General features: G+C 44.0%; 2 protein-coding genes across 2 annotated transcripts in view; one reads left to right on the plus strand and one right to left on the minus strand.

Annotated features, from left to right (window-relative positions):
• Positions 1 to 2,687: 2,687 nt before the first annotated feature.
• Positions 2,688 to 10,657, minus strand: SDF2 (stromal cell derived factor 2). Its single transcript, XM_052657022.1, has 3 exons — positions 10,270 to 10,657; positions 6,010 to 6,206; positions 2,688 to 3,365 (listed from the first exon to the last, which is right to left on the minus strand). The coding sequence occupies exons 1-3, from the start codon at positions 10,418 to 10,420 to the stop codon at positions 3,078 to 3,080; spliced, it is 636 nt and encodes a 211-aa protein (XP_052512982.1). The 5' UTR covers positions 10,421 to 10,657; the 3' UTR covers positions 2,688 to 3,077.
• Positions 10,507 to 23,270, plus strand: part of SUPT6H (SPT6 homolog, histone chaperone and transcription elongation factor) — a 30,749-nt gene continuing 17,985 nt past the window's right edge. The window contains exons 1-10 of the mRNA XM_052657021.1: positions 10,507 to 10,887; positions 18,763 to 18,904; positions 19,685 to 19,843; positions 19,939 to 20,015; positions 20,334 to 20,526; positions 20,748 to 20,832; positions 21,455 to 21,728; positions 22,209 to 22,310; positions 22,558 to 22,674; positions 23,004 to 23,093. Of these exons, the coding sequence (XP_052512981.1) occupies positions 18,796 to 18,904; positions 19,685 to 19,843; positions 19,939 to 20,015; positions 20,334 to 20,526; positions 20,748 to 20,832; positions 21,455 to 21,728; positions 22,209 to 22,310; positions 22,558 to 22,674; positions 23,004 to 23,093 (1,206 nt within the window). The 5' untranslated portion in view covers positions 10,507 to 10,887; positions 18,763 to 18,795. The remainder of the gene's footprint in view (positions 10,888 to 18,762; positions 18,905 to 19,684; positions 19,844 to 19,938; positions 20,016 to 20,333; positions 20,527 to 20,747; positions 20,833 to 21,454; positions 21,729 to 22,208; positions 22,311 to 22,557; positions 22,675 to 23,003; positions 23,094 to 23,270) is intronic.

The following is a 23,270-nucleotide window of genomic DNA, read 5'->3' on the forward strand; positions in this document are numbered from 1 at the left end:
CGTGGCTCCAGAAGGAGAGCGCCGGGTAGCGGCCCACGACTGACACACAAGTCCCGCCCCCGGGCGCACCGTTCTGAACCCGGAAAAGCGAAGCCAGGGGTTTGCCACCCGCCCGCGGCCCTCCTCGCTGGCTGGCAGTGGTCTTCGCTGGGTAGTTTCGGCCGCGGAGAGTTCCACTTTAAAAGCAGTATCCCGGAGTAGTTGTAGTCTGCTTGGCTACTTAGGGCTCGGACTGAGGCTACCGCAGAAGTTATGCTTCTGAATCACACGAACTAGTTATCTTAACTCATTCTTGTCTGAACATCAGTAATGAGGAAACCAAGAGGTATTTAAAGGCCTCAAATATCCCACCTCATTCCATCCACAAAGGAATGAGTTGCACCATTCTGGACTCTTCACTGCAGTTTTCAGTTACTACTGAGAGTAGTACCATTTAGGCACTGGGCTAGGAGGGGCATATCACTGAAGTAGAGAATATTGTTCTTGCACTTCAGCAACAATTTACCTGGGGAGCAAGCATAATTACATGAAATAGATAATTCAGAGTCAACTTTATTTTGCCTGTTTCCTTCTCTGTAAAACGAAGGCACTGGACAGTTTCTGTCCAACTCTAGTACAGTGATGTCAATACAAGCTAAAGATATTTAGCTTTAACTCCTTTGACATACTTATTTCAAAATAAGTACTTGACATCCCTTTACTCTGACATCCTAACCTCCTAAACATCTTCCAGGCTTTCTCTTGGAGACTTTTTTCACTCCTACAGATAAAGCACCATTTCAGCTTTCACCTAGGTTACCCAGAGTTGCTTTTACCCCCCCAACTGGTTTCCTTTCACATCTAGTCCTCTTATCGGTCATTTCACATCTCCCCAAGGCTCCCGCACTTTTTTTTTCCCCCTAAGTTCATACTTATCTCCAGTGCTAGAGGTCCTCCATCCACCTTGTAACCTGCAGCCCCAAGGTATATTCTTTCTTTCCTGACTTTTTAGGAAGGGCCAAACAACTCAGTAAAAACACTGACCAAGCCACGGAGAGGTACTTGCAACACAACTCCCTACTCTTACATTATGAAGAGTTACTCTTTACTCAACTGTTTCCTATCATTTCCTTTCTCCCCAGACTGTTACCACTCTACTCCCAACCATCTCAATAGCATGAAATGTTGATTTTGTCATTTGTCTACTTCTTTTTGGAGAGATTTCAAGCAAGCAATGCAACTAAAATGGAAAAAGAAGACAGAAGGCAGAGATGGAGTTCCTCAAGTAGTCCCTGGCCTCAGCTTACTGAGACAAGTCCTTGTAAAAGGAATCAATCCTTTTAATGTTATGGGCTACATCTGGCACAGACTTGATATGCCCAAATGTTCAACATTAACTCCCTAAAGCAAGTTAAGGAAGAAAATCCAGGTTTCTTAAAATAAAAAGGGCCTGCTAAGTTACGAAATTCCAGCAGATGGCAGTCACTTCTGTTTATCGCTCACATCCTTGAAGGACAGAGGAGCAAACCTCCTGGATCTACCCAGCAGAGAAAAGAAGTGAGGTGAACAGAGAACAAAAGCTTTCTAACCCCTTTTCAAAGAGAGATATTTATATTTGTCCAAAAAGTATAGCTATCTCCCAAGAGCTAAGTACAGTTGTACTGCAGTAAAAAGAACATATGGCAGACACAGCTGGATTCCTATATTCAAATTACTTACTAGCTTTAAGAATTCAGGCAATAACTCAACTATTCTGTTCTGCACTGGTAAAATTGTGGCATCTACCTGGTAATGTATTTGTGAGGATTAAATGAGGTGAGATCTATAATACGGTGCCTGCTGCTGCTGATGCTGCTAAGTCGCTTCAGTTGTGTCCAACTCGGTGCGACCCCATAGACGGCAGCCTTCCAGGCTCCTCCATCCATGGGATTTTCCAAGCAGGAGTACTGGAGTGGGGTGCCATTGCCTTCTCCGAATATGGTGCCTAGTATTTAGCAAACAGTAAATAAATGTTGGTTCCACTTTCTACCTCTACCCCTTTTGCTCAAGTGCAGTAACATATCCAAAGTAAAACATTTTACTGGCTATTTATTAAGGGTCTTTAGCCACAGTTAGTCCGGAAAAGGCAATGGCACCCCACTCCAGTACTCTTGCCTGGAAAATCCCATGGATGGAGGAGCCGAGAAGGCTGCAGTCCATGGGGTCACTGAGGGTCAGACACAACTTAGCAACTTTACTTTCACTTTTCACTTTCCTTGCATTGGAGAAGGAACTGGCAACCCACTCCAGTGTTCTTGCCTGGAGAATCCCAGGGATGGGGGAGCCTGGTGGGCTGCTGTCTATGGGGTCGCACAGAGTTGGACACGACTGAAGTGACTTAGCAGCAGCAGCCATAGTTAGTCTAAAATCTAATAAAAATGAGGTGCTGAGGGAAAAGAGAAAGTAAAGACAGAAAAAGTAGGATGCAGGTAAAGCTCTCAAAAGGGTCCACACCACACATGTATATGCATGGCTGAATCCTTCCGCTGTTCACCTGAAACTATCACAACATTGTTAACTGGCTATACCCCAATACAAAATAAAGTTTTTTTAAAAAACGAGGATCTACATCAAAGGTTCCCATACCTCAAAACTTAGCAATGACTTTTAGGACTCAAGGATTAATCAGATTATGAAATAGCACACCTAATAAATGACAACACAGTGACTAACAATGAAATTCTTTTATCGTTTTAAAGAAAGTGGAAGAAAAATCACACACATTAATAATCCATGATGCCAAATTTCTGAGGAATAAAAATTTCCTAGCTAGGAGGGATGCCTCCTTCAGTTTTTGTCCTATTAATATCAATAAAAAGCTTCTGCTCCTTTACCAACAATTCTTGTACTCAGAAAGAACTGACCCAAGTCTGGGAGGACCACCCACTCAAGTGTGAAGGGCTGAAGCTTCCAAACATAGGCCCAGTTTCCTGTGATGCATCTTCATCTCAGTGGGGACATGGTCACTGGCCAGGGAACCCGTGGCAGGGTCCAAAGGGCGAAGGAGCAGCAGCCGTCTCGGAACACTGAGAGGTGACAAAGGCTCACAGCCTGCAGACTCAGAGCTCTGTGTGGTGGCCTTCCGCCTTCAGCAACTCACTGGGCTTCATGAAGATGCCTTCCATGGCCTTCCAGTAGTTGTTCTGGCTTGGCTGGGCCATGCCATGCACCTCTTTTTGCCCACTGATGGGTCGACCATATTGTTCTCCTGTGACAGACAGCAGAACCTCAGTGGAAGAATGCTTGAACCGCACCTCACTGTCCCTCACCCAGTAGGGCCCATTACAGAGCACTGTCCAGTCATCCAGATAATCGCCTTCACCTTCCTCACCGAAAGCACTCACTTCCTGGAAGACACAGATAGGTAGCAATATTAGTATAGCTGACACACAGGCTTGAAAAGGGGAGGGAGGCAATGGAAAGAAAATGAGGCTATCCAAGAGTGAAAAATAAAAGGCTCTCCAGTGTTGTTTAAAAATAAATTACTTTGCAAATAATCCTCTACTTGCCTTATATTTTCTATTATAGTCTGAAAACACTTTACCTCTTATCACTTGACTTTAAATATGCCTACCTCATTCCCTTAACTAGACATTAAGTGACCTGATGAGAAACACAAGTTAGAAATGGGATGGGCTCTGGAGACAGGCAAACCTTGAATGTCAGCTTTGTCCCTTTCTGTGTAACTCCTTTGTGGTTTCGTTTTCTCCTCTATAAAGTGATGATGATAATACCTTACAAAATAATTGGGAGAATTAAATAATAAATATTAGCTGAGCAAAGTATAGCAAATTCTATTGTCCACTTGTATTCTAATCCCATTCCCCGTAAGGTCAAAAATTCAGAGTTTCTATAACAATTTTAAAAGTTGCTAATATTTCAGACATACATAATTTTTTTTTAATTGAAGTATAATTGACCTACAACACTATGTTACGTCCAGGTGTACAACATACTGACTCAATATTTCTATACATTACAAAACGATCACTACCAAACACATGTAACTTAAAAATACACTTAGAGCTATAAAAATGTAATTAATAATCCTACTACTATACTTGTGGACTTCCCTGGTGGTTCAGACGGTAAAGTGTCTGTCTACAATGCGGGAGACCCGGGTTCGATCCCTGGGTTGGGAAGATCCCCTGGAGAAGGAAATGGCAATCCACTCCAGTACTATTGCCTGGAAAATCCCATGGACAGAGGAGCTTGGTAGGCTACAGTCCATGGGGTCGCAAAGAGTCAGACACGACTGAGCGACTTCACTCACTATACTTGTATACTGGAACTGAACAAGTAAGTAAATGGATGACAGTGTTGGGAGCCAGGTATCTCACTGTTAAGAGTAGGAATTTACAAATAAGCAGAGAGGAGGCTAAAATGATCTATGTGGCAATGGATTAGAGTTGGAGATATCAGTAAGAACTCATGTTTAACTTATAGATACAGACAATTACATATACGACCACTTATAGACATGTATATATACACACACAGGCATGTTATTTCTTTGCTTTGGCAGGTGAGAGGGTCTCAAAGAAACAAAACCCCAGTAGCAGTGAGTTCATGCAAGGCCTAGATCTTGTTTTCTAAGAATACTCTTCTCCAATAAACAGAAGCAGGACTCCGAAGGGAAATAGCTGAATCTAGGACTGGGGAAAGAAATAGACAAGATAAGCCCATAATAATTTAGTGCCATAAAGTAAGGAAGCCATACACAAACAAAGCCAAACACAGCCATACACAAACACAATGATGGGAGCATGTCAAATGGATACAGGAGGCAACTGAAAGAGCTCCCAACAGCCAAAGTTGGAATGTGAGCAACATAAAGACAGCGGTATTGGATAATAATTCAAAGTACATATAAAAAAAAATCCAGGAATCCATATCAAGAAGTCCATATCGATGTAAATAATGATTGAATAAATACAGAAAAAACAAATCTCCCATGCAGAAGAATTCCAAATAAATTATGTAGCTCTCCCACCCTAGAGGAGGAGAAGCGTAACTCCCCACTCAAGTAAGGGCTTTGCACAGTGACACAAGAGTCAGAGTTCTTCGTTCGAAGAGTACAGTATGTAAAGGTGAAAGATGACAAGAATAACTTTACCAGACAAACCTGAAAAATGCTACTTCAGCCAGGTCATCAATATCAGCAATCATAAGATACTACATACCCTTGAGAGAGGAGATGAAAATGGTACTTTACCTCTGTGGTCTACCTCCCCAAAACCTTTATAAATCTGGTCTAATCATAAGAAAAGATCAGACAAATTCCAACAGAGGAGCACCCTATCGTATACCTGACTGGCACTTCTCAAAACTGTCAAGGTCAACAAAAACAAGGAGGATCTAAAAAACTGTCACAGCCAAGAGTAGCCTAAGGAGACAACTAAATGTAGTGTGGATGGGCTCCTGGATCAGAAAAAGAACATTAGGTAAAAACTAAGGAAATCAGAAGGAGCTATAGACTTTAGCTGATAACAATGTATCAGCGCTGTTTCATTAACTGTAACAAATTTGCCATACTAAATGTTAACAGGGAAAACTACATAGAGTGGAGGTGAGAACAAAGCACTCATTAAGGGAGCCACATACTCAAAAGTTCAAGGCTTTAAAAAAAGGGGGGGGGGCACAATTCCTAATTCATTCTCCTAATGTGCTTAGTTGACATCATTAAAAAATAATAATACTTTTTATTGCAAGTTTGGAAAACATTGGGTTTCTTTATTGCAAGATTCACCAGGATAACTTATGATACACTAACATATACCTAGCCTCTCTTTCTGCCTCATCTCTTGATCTAGATGTAATCTCTATTTTGACCAGAAACAATTTCCTTCTCCTTATAAGACAGGCAATTCTTCAGGTCTGCACAGAAGAGATTTATACCTGGAAGAAAAAGGGCTAAGAACCAAGATATCAAACCACTCAACTGAGTAAATGCTCTGTTGAGCAGCAGTGACTCATAGAACGCCACCTCACCTGGTTTCCAGAAAGAGGTGAGGTGAAATGGTGACTATGGAGGTTTCGGCCAGTGTTGACGTGTGTCAGCCGGATAGGCTGACCGCATCTGATGGGAGTTCCCCTCTCACACACTGTGGCTGTCTTCCCTCGTATCCTCCAGTAACTGTTGCTGTCATCCACAGAGGTTACACCTGTCACCGACTGCTGCCCACTACCTGTAGTCAAAAAAAAAAAAGTATATATAAAGGACCAGTCAGAATGGCCATCATCAAAAAAATCTACAAACAATATATGCCAGAGAGGATGCAGAGAAAAGGGAACCCTCTTGCACTGTTGATGGGAATGTAAATTGATACAGCCACTATGGAAGACAGTATGGAGATTTCTTAAAAAACTAGGAATAAAACTATCACATGACCCAACAATCCCTCTACTGGGCATACAGCCTGAGAAAACTGTAACTGAAACGGACATGTGTACCACAATTTTCATTACAGCACTATTTACAATAGATAGGACATGGAAGCAACCTAGATGTTCATTGACAGACGAATGGATAAAGAAGCTGTGGTACATATATACAATGAAATATTACTCAGCCATAAAAAGGAACACATTTGAGTCAGTGCTAATGAAGGAGATGAACCTAGAGCCTATTATACAGAGTAAAATCAGAAACAGAAAAACAAGCATCATGTACTGACGCATACATATGGAATCCAGAGAGATGGTGCTGATGACCTATTTGCAGGGCAGCAATGGAGACACAGATATAGACAAGAGACTTATGGGCCCGGAGCCAGGGGCAGCGGGGGGTGGCTGGAGGGAGGGAAGGAAAGGGTGGGATGAATGGAGACAGTAGCATGGGAAAATGTACCAATGTAAAATGGATAGCCAGTGGGAATTTGCTGTGTGACTTGGGGAATTTAAACTGGAGCTCTGTGTCAACCTAAAGGAGTGGGATGTGGTGGGTGGTAGGAGGCAGGTTCAAGAGGGAGGGGATGTGTATACTTATTACTGATTCATGTTGATGTATGGCAGAAACCAGCACAATACTGTAAAGCAATTACCCTTCAATTAAAAATAACTACATTTTAAAAAATTATTAAGTTACAGATTCTTCTCTTCTAACCTTTATCAATAAAGGGTTTTTATATACAAGAAAAAAAAAAGGAAAAGAGAGTGAGCTCAACTTGACTCCTCTCTTTCCTCTGGCTAATAATGTGCCCTGTGTCATTAAAAAGGTTTGGAGGAATGGGAAGGAAACCCTATGTGTCATAATATTTTTTTCTTCTATGACATTAAAACATGTATGAGAAACACAATGTATTTATATAGTATTAGTTACTGTATGATGAACTATATTTAAGAGTGTACCATATCAGAGTAGTCCAAAAATTTGCATCAAAGGGCACTAAATAAATGAACATTTGTGGTTTTCTTGAAGCACAGGCAGTGTTTAACCTGTATACAGTAGCCTGGATATCCCCCAGTATATGTCAGTTATCTCATCATATTTTTAATTGTTTGTAACATTATTCAATGTCCACTATGTATTACAATCTACTACCTGCAGTCAAAAAAAAAAATCCAAAATTTTTATTACAATCCAAGAAATTTTTTTATCCTATTTCACAATAAAAATGAGACCAGTTTTTGCTGTCAACTTTAATCCAACAAGCCACTCAGTTCAGTTCAGTTCAGTTCAGTCGCTCAGTCATGTCCAACTTTTTGAGACCCCATGAATTGCAGCACGCCAGGCCTCCCTGTCCATCACCAACTCCCAGAGTTCACTCAGACGCACGTCCATCGAGTCAGTGATGCCATCCAGCCATCTCATCCTGTGTCTTCCCCTTCTCTCCTGCCCCCAATCTACAGTTATCAATTCCTTTAAGTAAAGCATCAACACGTTACAAAAGTATTCTTAAGTCATTTAAATTTGGTTCATCATGATTACAGAAGGTGTGACTTTGCAGGTTAAAAGGTTATCTTACCTCTAAAAAGGTTAAATACATACCTATAGACTTGAAAAAAGAGGAAATATACAAATAATAATTGCTAACTAGCTAACCTATATTTGAGCACTTACTAGGTGTCAGATACCAACTCAAGCCTTTTACTTGAATATTCTTATTTGATACACTCGTCTATTCTCTGGGATAGGTTTTACTATCATTGCCCCCATTTTATACTGGAGTGTTAAAAAAGATGAATAATATGTCCAAGATTACACAATCCCAAGAGACAATGCAGGGTTTGAACCTAGGTGGCCCGACTCTACAGCTCTTAACCACTTGACCACTTGGCTTCCCACAAAGCTTTATTTACTGTCAAGCTCTCCCAAATAGCCCACTCATATAAACTCCAGGGACATTCTCTTCCCTACGCCTCATTTAGTACTCAGTTCTTTGAAGGTACTACATATTTCCCAGATGCTCTCCTCAGTCATTCTTGCCTGTTCCTCCTAGCTTTCCCTTCAGTCCCTAGCCCTGTCAGACAATAACTTTTCAATGACACTTTCCGTTTACCACTTAACACACAGTGTTGCACCATAGTCCACAGTTATCTGGGTGAATGTTTATGACTAAACTACCACTTTCTCTCTTGTTTCTTCTACTCAACCCAATGACTTTGTACATTTCTTTTAAGGGTAAACCAACTCTCCCTCCTTAATCCCGGTTCCTGCCGTAACAGTTCTCTGGGTCCTCACTGCTATGCTTCGCTAAATCGCAGTCCTCACTTTCTGCCTCTTACTTTTTCACATTCTGTTCAACCCTGCACTTCCTCTCCCATTCTTACACTTAGGGATTACCCAGAGTTCCATCCCTGGCCTTAGACATTCTTAAATAATGGTTGGGGATCAGGACAAAAGTGTTTACATGTGCTTCAATGAGCTTTTCAAATGATTCAAATTGACACCAGATTGCAAACCACAGTTCATCCTGGGCAATTTTCTTCACTCTTCCCACATCTTCAGTCACCACTGAGACAATGATGTTGTACTTAACTCTCTACCTCAGGCTCAGCACAAATTTCTCTTCTGAGCTCCAGACCTGAACCTGGTTCTCAAATCTGGCTACCCATCAGGAGCATGTGAAGAGCTTTCTAAACCTATAGATTCCTACTGGCAGATCTCTCTCCACCCACATTCCGACTCGATTTAGTAGATCCAAAGTAGGAAACCAGATCAAATTAAAATACAATAAACCTTACATATAGTAGGTATTCACTTAATAATCAAAGATTATTAAGACATCCCAACAATGACAATTCAGTTCCTCTTCTAGTCTAACTGATCAGACAGGTTTTGGGTATCATGAACCACAGACCCATCTGCAAACTACAGACCTATATCCATCTAAGAGAACTCTTTCCTCTCTTAGCTAATAGCATCATCAGTTAAAGACAGAAATCTGGCAGTCATCTTACACACCTCTCACATCTCACTAGCTCAACTTTTTTCTCTCCTTTCTGTTTTTGTTTTCCTGTAACGTGCTGACTGTCACACTACTGTATTTCCTGTATCTAGAACCTTAGGCACATAGTAGTTGCTCACTAAATCTACACTGAATGACTGAACCTACAAAAACTGCTGACTTATAGATGAACCCACAAGCTAAGCATTTTAATTTCATACATTAAAAAGCCCTCTAAATAGTTTCCTCCTCAATTCCAGTTGAGTCCTTTAGTTTTTCTTTACAAGAAGGGCAGGGTTTGAGTGAAAAGAGGCCAAAGCAAGAGTTGAAGAGCAAGTGTAAGATGGAAAAGAGCTAAACAGAGGGTTATAGTCTCTAAAGACTGAGGTCTTGGAAGACTTCAGCAATGTAACAGCACTTACTGTAATTTTCTATATGTCTGTCCCTCCTGCCCTGAGTACTGCCAGCCTGCAGTAGCTGAAAGCAGGCTTTGAACCTGGACAGATTTGGATCGAACCCCGTCACCGTCATTCACTAGCTGCCAAGGCCTTGAGCATGCGATTTATTTGAGTGTTTCCTCATCTGTACAGTGAGGATAATAATAGTCTATACCCCGTAGTGACGTTGTAGTCTTTAAAAGTAATTATGTAACATGACTGGCACGAAGGGCACCAGACTGAAACTAGGATTACGATTAAGATGCCTAAGGACCACTGAATTTTCGGACTCGGCCTCCAGACCTCAGGAACCTCCCTGGGTTCCCCTAACCTTCCGAGACCACACCCCTCAGAGTTTCTCCAGGTCCCGCCCCCTCCGGAGCCTACCAGGCCTTCCCAGCCCACCCGAACCCCGGTGGCCGTACCTGACCCGTAGCGCACGTCGTGTGAGTGCAGTCGCACGTTGTGGCGCGTATTGAGCAGCTTCACCACAGAACCGCACGTAACGACAGCCAGATTGGACGATCCCACAGCACTCCACAAGCCCCCGAACAACAGCAGCGACACCACAGCCATCCTGGCTGTAGCGCGGAGCCCCTAATCTCCGAAGAAACTCCGCCCCTGCCCGGAAGCGGAAGCTGCGGGCGGAACCACAGAGAAGAGAAAAGGGAGAAGCCCTAGCCTGGTCTTTATGGTTCCTTGCTAGAGAGGCCTAAGGGACAAGCTAGGCTTGGTTGCTTCCGCCTCGCTTAGTTGTTTCCCGGAGCCCTGTGACAACTGCCTTCCTGAACCGCTTCGGCCAGATAACCCCCTCCTCTGACGAACCCAAAAAAGCCGAGTGGGAGAAGAGAATACGAACTGGCCCGCCTACTCCCAGTGACAGGGCGCTGGAAGTGACGTAGCACGTTGACGCAGCAGCGGCGGCGGTGGCGGCGGAGGGGTCGTGCGGTGGGTCCGTACTATCCTTTCCCAGTCTCGGTTCCACGACTCCATTTTCCTCGGTGGGGGCTTAGAGCACCAGAGAAGCGGCGGGCCTCAGGCAGGTAAAGTTTAGACCGGAAAGCGTGTCCCTCGAATGAGTCAGGTAGGGAGCCAGGCTCCTAGGGCCTGTTCCCGTAAGGGACGAGGCACTGGGGAGCCGTATGGGGGAAGAAGAGGGGCCTCTGGCCTTCCCGACTCTCTAAGGGAGAACGGAGAGGAAAGCAGGGTAGTTGCTCAGAGTCTCAAGGTTCTTCCCAACCCTGTGCCACCCGGAACCCATGAGTTGGGTGGCCTGTTGTGTCAACAGACTTTCTGGGATGCCGTCCTTCTCTCGCAGCTTCTGAAAACTGGGCCACGCGATAGGCTTGGGAATGGAAAGGACCTGGGGCTTCCAAGTCAGGATCAGGTGATCGAATTGTTTGTCCCGGGGATGTGAAACCTACGGAGCTTTGAGCAACTCGGTCATCAGGCTAGAGGGCGATGCCAAATTCCATCTTTTTTCATGTTGTTGAATAATATAGTTAGAACTTTCTGTAGATGGCTACATTCCCTGTGGCTCATTGGTAACGAATCCGCCAGCGTTGCAGGAGGCACAGGAGATGCGTTTCGTTCCCTGGGTCAGGAAGACCCCCCCGGAGGAGGAAATGGCAGCTCACTCCAGTATTCTTGCCGAAAATCCCAGGGACAGAAGAGCCTGGCAGGCTACAGGCCATGACGTCGCAAAGAGTCAGACACGACTAAGGAACTTAACACACACAGGCACACACATCTATCCATCCATCAAACGCCTACCACACATATCAGATTGGACTATTAAGTTAAAAGTTTATTTTCTTCCAGTTTCTGCCTTTCTCTTCAAGGACTCCCTTGAACCAGCCGAAGCAGTTCATTTCCCGTGTTTGTTGCAAGTACTGATGCTTATTTTTCTTTTATCTATCCAGAAATACTTCTGTAGAAATTCACTGTAATATCAGAAGTAGCAAGGAAGTATTAAGTTACACTGTTGCTGTTAATGAACATGAAGAGTGTAAAGAATTTTGAATTTAATCTCTTTGGAGGAAAAAAGTTCAGTTTGACCTTTTTAAGTTCAACTGTTTATCTGAACATTGCTGATTTTTGTCTTCTGTGTATTGATTACAAAAGTATGATTGCTCCCCCATCAGTTGTGAATTTAGAGCTCTTTTACATTACTTGCCCTCCAACCAGTAGAAGTCTGAAACATTTGAAAGCTTATTTAGTTGGTTTGGGTGGCTGCTAGATCAGATTAGCATGGTATTGCTACCATGATTTAAAGAGGTTTAAATCTCCTCTGGGAACTAATCACATCAGGAAGTGGTACAGTCACATTTTGCAGTTGAATTTCCTTCAGAGTTTGATGCTGGGTTTTCTGCATGCTTCCTTCAGATGATCCAGTCCTGTGGCTTTAAGTACCATCTGAAAGCAGGCCTCTCCCAAGTTTAATCTCTAGCCCTGCCTTCTCTCCTCTGTGTTTAAGAATCACACAAGATACCTGTTTAACAGCTCCATTTGAAAGTCTCTTAAACATCTCAAACCTGGCATAAGAAAAAGAAACTTTTTTTTTTTCCCATCATTCCAAACCTGGTCTTCCCTACCTTACTGAGTGGTACATGATGAGAGTACCAAAGCCCGACCTCTTTCTAATTAACGACTTAGGTCTTTCATTAAGTCTTGTCACTTCTATCTTCAAAATGTGTTTCAAGTCTCTCTTCTCCGTTTCCTCCCTGTTCCAAGTCACCATCATCTTTCGCCCAAGGTCCCACAATACTATCTTCAGTTTCCTCTGCTTCCACCTAGAACCTCTCCCAGTCCATAGCAGGATCAGATCAGATCATGTCATTTCCCTTTCCAGTGGCTCTCTGTAGCCTTCACAGCCCAGCTCGAGCAGGTCCCTTCTCCCTCTCACATTCTTCTGCCTTCACCATTCTTTGGTCACATGCCCTTGGGATATGGCCTGCTATGTTCCAAGTTCTTGCCCACCTTTTCTGCCAGAAACCCCTTCTTCTGGCTCTGCATACTGCAGCCTACCCGTGCTTCATGTCTCAGTCTAAACTAAGTCACTCAGAGGGGAGAGTGTTTATTTCCTTCCTATCATTTATAGCCAGCTTTATTTTGTTTGTGGTCTGTCTCCTGGACCAGAATATAGTTATCCTAGGGGCAGAGATTTTGCCTTGTATGTGCCTGGCGTGTAGTAGGCACTCATTAGATATAAGTGCTTACTGAATTAGCAAGTAAACTACTAAGTCAGTTCTTGGTTTAAAATCCTGTAGGACCGTCCCAGCACCTTTCAGTTAAGAATCCAAAATCCTTCAGAAGATCCTTGTGACTTCACCTCTGACTCATGGACTCTCTCCAGTCAAACCAGCCCTCACTGTTCCCACCTCAGCATATTCTGAGCCTTGTGCCGGAGCTCTTTTCTCCAACGGTGCCGCTCCTTGAACCACCTCCAAAGAAGCCAGCTCCTCTACTTAGTTAACTCCATTTTCCTTAAAAAAAAAAAAAAAAAAAAATTCCACCTTACTCTTAAGGTCTTTCAAGCCACTTGCTCAAAATCAGGTTAGAATCCTCTATTACAGGCTCCCATGGTACCTTTGCCATCATTTCTTTAAAGACCTTCCATACTTGTAGATCAGGGGTTACCAAACTAAGGCTCCAAAATAAATGGGCCAAATTAGGCCACTCCCATTCATTTACATACTGTGTCTGCCCTTGTACTTTGAGGACAGATCTACTCCTTGGTGTTAGAACAGGAACTATCTGCTCCCAATCCCCTCTCCATGTTGCACAGGATTCAGTAACTGTTGCAGGGACTCTGAATCTGGTTACATATTATTGTTTCTGCTTTTCCTTCATTTTTTTCCTTATCTCCAAAGGAAACATGGAAAGAAAAAAATAAATTAGTTTTTATGTTTTAACAATTATTAACAATAGTGGCATTGAAAAGATTGTAAGAGGGTTATTTCTTATAAATAATGGTGTGCATGTTAAAATGATTATAGGTAAAATTCTAATGATGTGATTAAGATTTTTCATAACATAGTTCTGAATCCCAAATTTAATAAAAGAACTTGTCCTAAGTGGATTCTGAATACTTTTGTCTATTAAGCTCTTAGGTTTTTGGATTCCAAATTGGGTAGTCATTTGTGAGCGTCATTGGAATAGTCCTAGGCTCTTGCTCATCAAATGCAGAGTGTCTTATAGTGTAAACGCCACACCAGACTTCAGGGGCTATTCTTCAGACCACTGGGCCCTTTCAAACCTTTTGCTCATAGGTTTTGCTCATGCTGCTTTTTTCTGACTTTTTACCTCCTCTCAACTCAGGCATCACCTTTTGTGAGGTGTTCTCTGACGACCTCTGTCTTCATATTGCTTTCATAGTTCTCGTATGTAACTGCCATAAAACATTTATTGTGCTTTGTCATAACTTCATTTACAAGTTTTTTGTGAGGTGAATGTGAACACGCGGGTCAAAAGCATATTTTACTTTTGTTTTTATACCCAAGTCCCAGCACAGAGCTGTACCCTAAAAAACAAAATTGTAAATGTTAATTGAAGCTGCCAGTGGAGGGAATTAACAGACATCTTTTTGCTCTGGTCTCCTTTTAATTGCCTCCCTCACCGTCATGTTCAAAGGGAGGGACTGCAGAGGGCCTCCCCTGTGGCAATCTGATCCCAGCTCCATTCCTCTTCCAGAGAATGTCATGGTAACCGACAGCCTCTCCCTTTGAGCCACATCTTCTACTGCAGCTGTGCCTCTGCCGGGGGAAACCTCCTTTCACTACCCCACTGCCCTTGTGGATCTGTTTCAGTAGCGAGTTTAAGTTTAGAGTCTGAATATGGGAAAAATTCAAGAGCCTAAGTACTAAATACAAAATCCAAACAACCTCAGAGTCTTCTCAGATGTCATTTATTAGTGATAATCATAGACTAATCGGTGGTGGTTTTGTCCTGGAGTAGTTGCTGCTGGCCACCCTCAGCCTGCAGTGCTGCTGCAGCGCCCTCGGCACATCCTGCTCCCCCAGGTTGCAGCAAATCAGGATTGCTTCTGGCACAGCCTCTAACTGGAAGTCTTGGCAGTGAGCTAGATTGGGGGCCTTTCCCAGCTATATAGCACAGCATGTACTTCATTGCTAACCTAAGGGATGGGAGGAAAGCTGCGCACAGCACAGAGCACCAGCTTCCCCCAGAACAGAAGAAAGCCATTGCTTCCATTAGGTAGACTGACTATTTCTCTCTGCTAAGTAGGCTGTAGGGCATCTGGTCTGGAGGAGCCAGCATCTAGTGTGAAGATGTTGAGGCCTTAGAAGACTGAATTTGTGGATCTGATAGCCTAATTAAAGCAAGCGGTGTGTGGGGGTGCTGTACCCAAATCTATTTTTAATGACTCAGCTTAGGGCTGAGGGGGAGCCATATTAAAATTAGAGTACCACATTTAATTGGCAGAAGTTTTAGATACTCTTCTCACCTTTTGGGTGTACTCAGGATAATGACCTTAAGGAAATAGATCTGGGGGGGGCGGGGGCATCAGTCTAACCAAGGCTTCCAATATCACCATCCTGCGGGACTTAAACGTGGTTTAATATAGGGGGCTCCCATACTTTTTGATCTCAAGACCTCTGTATACTCTTGAAGGTAATAAAAGATTACAAAGATATTTTGTTTATGTGAGTTACATCCATGGATATTTATGAGATTTATATGTATAGGTGTTTCCCCAGATTAGAAGTTAAAACTAATAGATAAATGTTAGTTGATTTTAATCTAATAATAAGCCTGTTTGCAATATACAAGTATATCAAATCAACACATTATGCACCTAACTTTATACAGCATTATGTGTCAACTGTAGTTGACCCGGGGACAACAGGGAGCTGAGTTGCTGACACACACCCCCACACACACAATGTGCATACTGCTATCTCTGCCTCAAAAACAAAGGAATTGATGAATGCCTCCACCCAAGGGCAGGAAGCTGAAACATTTTGAATGGACTCAAAACTCAAACCTGGATTCTTTTGATTCCACATATTGTGATCTCTAACAGAACACAAACTTTCTCCCATACTTAATTTTAAGATATGTACAATGAAAATATGGATACTATATTTACTGGGGGGTAAAAATCCACATACAAGTGAACCCATGCAGTTCAAACCCGTGTTCAAGGGCCAGTTGTTTACCGGTAAAACTGAGAAAATAAGCCTGCTACATTCTAACACTTTATGGAAAACAAGTATAATCTTAAAATAAAATGTAGTAAGAAGAGTAGCATTATTTTTGTTTGGGGGTTTGTGAGGTGGTTAGGTTGTTGTTTGTTGTTGTTTTTGCATTTTTGGCAATTTTTTAAAAAAAATATTTATTTATTTATCTTGGCTGCCTCAGGGGTTAGTTGTGGCACATGGGCTTAGTTGCTCTGCAGCATGTGGGATCTTAGTTTCTAGACCAGGAATTGAACCTGCATCCCCTGCATTGCAAGGCAGATTCTTAACCACTGGACAACCAGGGAAGTCTCATTGGCAAATCTTTTTAATGTTTGTTTTAATACAATGATGTGGATTCTCACACCTGCTTCTGCATTCAGCTCATTGTGATACTACATGTCGTATGACCTCTGGAACACTTCACTCTACACATGAAAGGAAAGAGGGTGATCCCTGGACCACACTTTGAGAGCTACTGATATGATAGAAACAACTGTTTCTTTGGAGTCAGACAGACCTTAACTCAACTCTCAGGTCTTACCGTTGAAAGTTGTATCACCTTGAACAAGTGACTTCATCTCTGAGTATATTTTTTCCTCTGTTGAAAGGACAGAGAAATGTGCTGTAACTCATAGGACAATGTTGGGCTAAATAGGTTATTTATTAAGTGTCTGGAACTTGTTAGGTGTGCAGTAGATTAGGGAGGGCCCACGTTTGTTTATTTATTTTTGGCTATGCTGGGTCTTTGTCTCTGTGCGTGAGCATTCTCTCATTGCGACACGTGGGGGCCACTCTGTTGCGGTGTGTGGGCTTCTCATTGCGGCAGCTTCTCGTTACAAAGCAGGGGCTCTAGGACGTGGGGGCTTCAGTAGCTGTAGAGCAGAAGCTCAGTAGTTGCAGCATGTAGACTTAGTTGCCCCACAGCATGTGAAATCTTCCCGGACCAGGGCTTGAACTTGTGTCCCTTGCATTGGCAGGCAGATTCTTAACCGCTGGACCACCAGGGAAGTCCCTTTATGGTCCTCTGTTGGCCCTCTACTAGAAGTCAACTTCTTGGGAATATTGAATCCTATTTCTCTTCAAATTCCCAGCTCCTAGCAGAGTGTTTGTACTTGGTAGACATTCAGTACAGTTTAAAAAGAATGGCATCTGAAACTTCAGTCTAAAATTGAACATAAGACCCTTCTCATTGATTCTCCCTTTCCACCAGAACTTGTACCTTCAGTTTTGTTTTCTTGAGTTCAGTTCATCTTTACTTGGTTATGGTATCAGTTGATGTCAGTAAGGGTAATTTTCAGGAGAATTAGAGCCACAGCACTTAAGGCTCCTTCTAGAGCTTAGACCACTTGAGATAGCCATTAGCCAACCTCCGCCGTCTCCAGGCCCACTTTAACTGAGAAGACAAGAACTAGTAATCTGTTTAACTTAGCAGTTTCTGTTCTGTATAGAGCACCTGGTGGGATACAGCTTATCCGCTACAGAATAAAAATGGAGTGTAATGCCTCTTATATTGCTGTTTATGTTTTTGTGATTTTTTTTTTTTTTTTAGTCCTTTAATTGATATTGTCTCTGACTTCCAGAAGCTTGTGGTCTAAGTGGAAAAAATGGACATAGTGGACCATAATTCAGGACAGCATGAGGAATGGTGCTGGGTGGAAGAGCAGCCAGCTTCAGGATTCCAGAATGGAATTTTTATGCTCTGATTTGTGTGATGTATGCTGCATTTTAAAGCCCAGGGAACTCCATGTCATGGTTCTGTGGTTCTCCACTGCCGTTTCTAGATTTTGGATGCATCTAACATCAGGGAGGTAGAAGACAAAGTTGAGATTGGTTGGTACTGAATTATAGAATACTGGAAATTAGGCCTACGATTCAGTTAACATTTTTTAAAATAGTAAACTAGACTCTTTCCCCTATTATCATGTAATATCCGCAACTACCCTGCATGGTAGGGAGTGCTATTGCCTTTTTTCAAATGAAGACATTGATATTCAAGCACATTCTGTAATATGCTTACCTTTAAGACCTAGCAGACGCTGGGACCAGGATTTGATTTCTACTCTTAAGCCCAGCAGTGTTTGTATTTAACCATGTTGCATTTAATTTGTAGGCCGTGGAAGTCTCTTTCAGAGTGTTTTTTGGTTGGTTGGTTTGCTGGGGAGGTGAATGCTCACAATGTAGTTGTGGTCCTAATGTTTCTGAAGAGGCCCCTTTTCTACCCAAATGCTCCCGACCAGTACTCACACAAGTGGAGTCAGGTTCATGAAATGATGTTTAATCTGTTGAAAAAGATTTTCTTTTTGACTCTGCCAATAGCTCAGTTCCTGTCATTAAGTTGGGATTTAATTATTGTTTGCCAGACTTACAAGTGAGTCATATAATCTCACTACTGCTGTATCCCTACCTATGTAATTGCTCCTGCATTAATTTCTTTCTTCATCTGCCCATTTCTATCCCCAAATGGTAAGTGAGATAAACCTCTTTGGACAAGCCATGTGGTATTTACAGAGATGTCCAGCGTAATTGCTTTTTAAAGGTACACATGAGAGGGGCAGTCGTGAGAGGAGTGGATAAGAGAAGAGATGGAGCCGTTTTATTCTTACTCTCTCCTCCCAGATGGTAATGATTGGACAGAGCAGTGGCACGCAGCTGAAGGCTGTGGAAATGTTTAAGAGTCCTCTCTCTCGTTTTTTATCCCCATCTCCCTGTCTTCCTTAGTCGTCTTCAGGCAGGCCGTGAGAAGCTGCAACAATGTCTGATTTTGTGGAAAGCGAGGCCGAGGAGTCCGAGGAAGAGTACAATGATGACGGCGAGGTGGTGCCCCGGGTCAACAAGAAATTTGTAGAAGAGGAGGATGACGGTGAGGAAGCCCCAGCCTCAAGCTTCTCCCCACTATTGCTAAGCTTTGGATAGTTGGATTCTTGCTGATGAGAGGCTCAGGCTGAGCACAGAAGTTATCACACATGAGAGGTACCAGCTTGAGTAATTTTCAGTCATTCACAGAGAATATTTACTAAGTATCTGTCTGCTATATGCCAGGCACTGTGCCTAGAACTAGGAATACAAAATAAAGACCTGGCTATCGTGGAGCTTACATTAGTGGGATGGGATAGCCAGTCAACCAAGAAATACATAGGGGATGCTTCTCTTTTAGACACCTAGCAGTGTTGGTATTTATGCACCCAGTTTCCAATTTTTCTGTCCAAACCCAACCGTTAGGATCATTAGCAGAGTAGAACCATGAAAACAACTTTAGAGACAGTAAGGAAAATGGAAGCTTGATCAAAAACCTTACAGATGAAAGAAGGAATATAGCTACCGAGGTTATAAACTAGGAAGAAACCAAAGTTTTTGGTGGCTGTAAAACCTCTAGTCAAGATTTTGACCATCCAGAGTAATTAGGAAGCTCATCTTGCCGAAAGACAGATAGTGAATATAGACAAGAGTTTCCTTTCCAAAGGCTACTGCTCTGAGTCAGGGGTCATGTTTTTCGTCTTTGGATTGGATGAAGCAGAAGCGTTAACATGGCATCCAGGTCATTTGGTTCAGAGCAGATAAGAAATAACATTTAAGCAGGTGGTCCTGCCCTAGCGCCAGCCTGTTTCCCAAACTGCATGCCTCAAACATGCATGTTTTCCAGATGAGGAGGAGGAGGAGGAGAACCTGGATGATCAGGATGAACAAGGAAACCTGAAAGGCTTTATCAATGATGATGACGATGAAGAGGAAGGGGAGGAGGATGAGGGTAGTGACTCCGGAGATTCAGAAGATGAAGTTAGCCACAAGAAGAGAAAACGCAGTGAGTAGCCCCTCCCCGGGTCAGGTGAGGCTGGGGTGGAAGCCAGTGGAGGAGGGGCCTCCCGGTCACAACCAGCAACATTCTGTCTTCTCTAGCATCTTTCGATGACCGCCTGGAGGATGATGATTTTGATCTCATTGAGGAGAATTTGGGTGTCAAAGTCAAAAGAGGAGTAAGTGCCTTTTTTGTCTCTGTCGTTGAGGATGAAGGAAGAAGCCCTTGAAGCTCAGTGGCTCTGGGGGGTGGTGGGAGGCACATCCAGAACCGTCTGGGGAACTTCAGCGGGAGAAAGTGGCTCAGTATCGTGCTGTGGAGCCCAGTTCTGGGTGCCTGTCAGTTTCAGGAGTGGGCCTTGGGGCATCACTTGATGTCCTCTTCCCCATCTCCCTCGTCTGTGTAACTGTGGTGGGAAAATAGAAGTGAAATTGGAGAGCAGTCATTGTTACGCCAGTTCCCTCAGACCCTGACCAGACAGGCTTTCCACCCCTAGCAAAAATACCGACGTGTCAAAAAAGTCTCAGATGATGAGGACGACGAGGAGGAGGAATATGGCAAGGAGGAACATGAGAAAGAAGCTATCGCAGAGGAGATCTTTCAGGATGGGGAAGGGGAAGAAGGGCAGGAGGCCGTGGAGGCCCACATGGCTCCTCCAGAAGAGGAGGAGGAAGATGATGAAGAGTCAGGTACGTAGCATCAGGCAGGGAAGCCCGTTGGGGGCAGAGGGTTGGGATTTCCTGCCCCGAGGAATGGGATGGGAAATCATTTTTCAGCTACTGGCCTCCAGCATTTGACAGAAAGGAGTTCCTTTCCAAAGGCTCTCTTCTCTTCACTGGCCACTCATATAGTAGGAACTAAAGCCATTCAGTCCTGCCTCTGGGCACTAACCCCTCCCTTCCCTACCTAGACATTGATGACTTTATCGTGGACGATGATGGACAACCTCTGAAAAAACCTAAGTGGCGGAAAAAGCTTCCTGGATACACTGATGCGTGAGTGGAGTCTGGGGCAAGGTGGTCATAAGGGCATCTGAGTGGACCCAGGCAGGAAGGAAGAGGTCAGAGGCCTTGGCCAAAGTTAGAACAGTCAGCTCTCAGCCACTTTGCCTCCTGCCTCTGATAACCTTCGCCAGGCAGTGATGTCAGACTGCTCCTCGAAGCCCTGAAAGCTCTCTCTGCGTCCTAGTGCCGGGGTGGGATGAAGGGGAGGCACATGTCAGCAAAGACCTAGCCTTTCTCTAATACCTGCAGCTCTGTGTTCACTTGTTTGTGTATCAGTCTTCTAAGTATAATTTTGTTGAGAAATTCTTTGCTCTGAGAGAATACATCTTAGCGAAGGGTGGATCCACTGAACATGATATGAACCCATCTGTCCTGTTACTTTTTGATCCTCGTCACAAACATGTGCCAAAGATGGGTTTTCATCTCAGTAAATGAGTTTCCCCAGAAATAGCCACCAGCTAAGCCTTTATTCCGCAGTGAATATGCTTTTTTTTTGTTTAGATTTCCCTCAGCCTTTCTGGTTCCCTCGGGGCAGGTAAAAGATCCCTGCAGGGGCCGCATCTGTCTCCTCTCACCGGAACCTGGGCCAACTGCCTTTCGCTCTCACCTGCAGGGCTCTGCAGGAAGCCCAGGAGATTTTTGGTGTGGACTTTGACTACGATGAATTTGAGAAATACAATGAGTACGATGAAGAGCTGGAGGAAGAGTATGAGTATGAGGACGATGAGGCTGAGGGTGAGATCCGAGTGCGCCCCAAGAAGACCACCAAGAAACGTGTGAGCCGCAGGAGCATCTTCGAGATGTATGAGCCCAGTGAGCTGGAAAGCAGCCACCTCACCGATCAGGACAATGAAATCCGAGCCACTGACTTGCCTGAGAGGTTCCAGGTAAGGAAGCACCAGCCTCTGTCCTTCTGCTGAACTGTCGTCAACTGCCCTGAGCCACCTTGGTACAAGGGTTATAGCAGAGATCAATCTAACAGTAGTTTATAGGGGGACTTCCCTGGCAGTCCAGTGGCGAAGACTCCACACTTCCGCTGCAGGGGCCACGGGTTCAATCCCTAGTCAGGGTGGCGCAGCCAAAAAAAAACCAAAAATGATATATAGGAACTTGGCTTTGAACCCCAGTCTGACCAGGGGTACAGGAAGTCTAGCTCAACATAGACTCTGATGTGTCTTAGGGTTCTTGAAATGGCTCTCTCTCTTTAGCAAATATATGACATGCCTACTTCTTGCCAGACAATACTTTTCCGGGTACTGAAAACATGTGCCTCTGGAGCATATATTTTTGTCCAGAAGAAGAGTGTGTTTTTGCTGCATGAGATACAAGATAAAATCAGTCTCGTGCTCCTGTGTTATCCCCTGCAGCTCCGTTCCATCCCCGTCAAGGGGGCTGAAGATGACGAACTGGAAGAAGAGGCGGACTGGATCTACAGGAATGCCTTTGCCACACCAACCATTTCTCTGCAGGTACCCCCCTAAAAAAGAGCCTGTGTTTTGACACAAACCAGAAGTCACCTCATCAGGATGAGTAGCTGCTTCTCCCTTGCCCCCAATGTCTGTGGGCCTCCCACAGAACAGCATGTGTGTACGAGTGTATGAGGAGATTTTTCTAGGCTTACTCTGAGAAGGTCATCCTGTGACAAGAAGCAGTTTTGTATGGCGAGACAAAGCAAGTAAAGGTGTTGTTGCTCTTTCTTTTTTCTTCCAACTGTAGGAAAGCTGTGATTACCTAGACCGAGGGCAGCCAACCAGCAGCTTCAGTCGAAAAGGGCCCAGCACAATTCAGAAGATTAAAGAGGCCCTGGGCTTCATGCGAAATCAGCATTTTGAGGTAGCACTTCAGACTGTAGTGGTGCAGTGGTTAGAACGTCAACTAGGGGTGAGGGAAAAGTTGGCCACCTAGGTTAGGTGGGGACTGCCCCCACCACCTCCTGTCTTCAGCAGTGGTCCCTTGACCGAGAAATGTGGGGACTCAAGTGATCGAAAGAAACCACCACCCCTTCTGCAGCATTATGTTCCCCCATGGCGGGACAAGCATGTGCTCTGGATGGGCCAGGGTTCCCAGTGCTGAATTTCATGGAGCTGTTTATCCCTCTAGCAGAGGGGTTCCTTGCAGATCTTTCCTCTCTGGCTGACTGCCCATCTCTTTGCCCCTCCTAGGTGCCTTTCATTGCTTTCTACCGGAAGGAGTACGTGGAGCCTGAGTTGCATATCAACGACCTGTGGAGGGTGTGGCAGTGGGATGAAAAGGTAACATAGGGATCCGTGTCCCTCAGAGCTGAGGGCTGCACTAGGTACTACTACTACTGCGGCCCAAGTTTTCCTGCACGTACCAGGTGATGTCCCAAACCCCCAAGCCTGTCAGGCTTCCCCCAAGGACTCTTGGTAAGGAACTGCCTGGCCTTGGGTCTCCAAAGCTAAATACCA

The sequence above is a fragment of the Budorcas taxicolor genome, chromosome 19, assembly GCF_023091745.1.
Source record: "Budorcas taxicolor isolate Tak-1 chromosome 19, Takin1.1, whole genome shotgun sequence".
In the NCBI taxonomy this organism is placed as follows: domain Eukaryota; kingdom Metazoa; phylum Chordata; class Mammalia; order Artiodactyla; family Bovidae; genus Budorcas; species Budorcas taxicolor.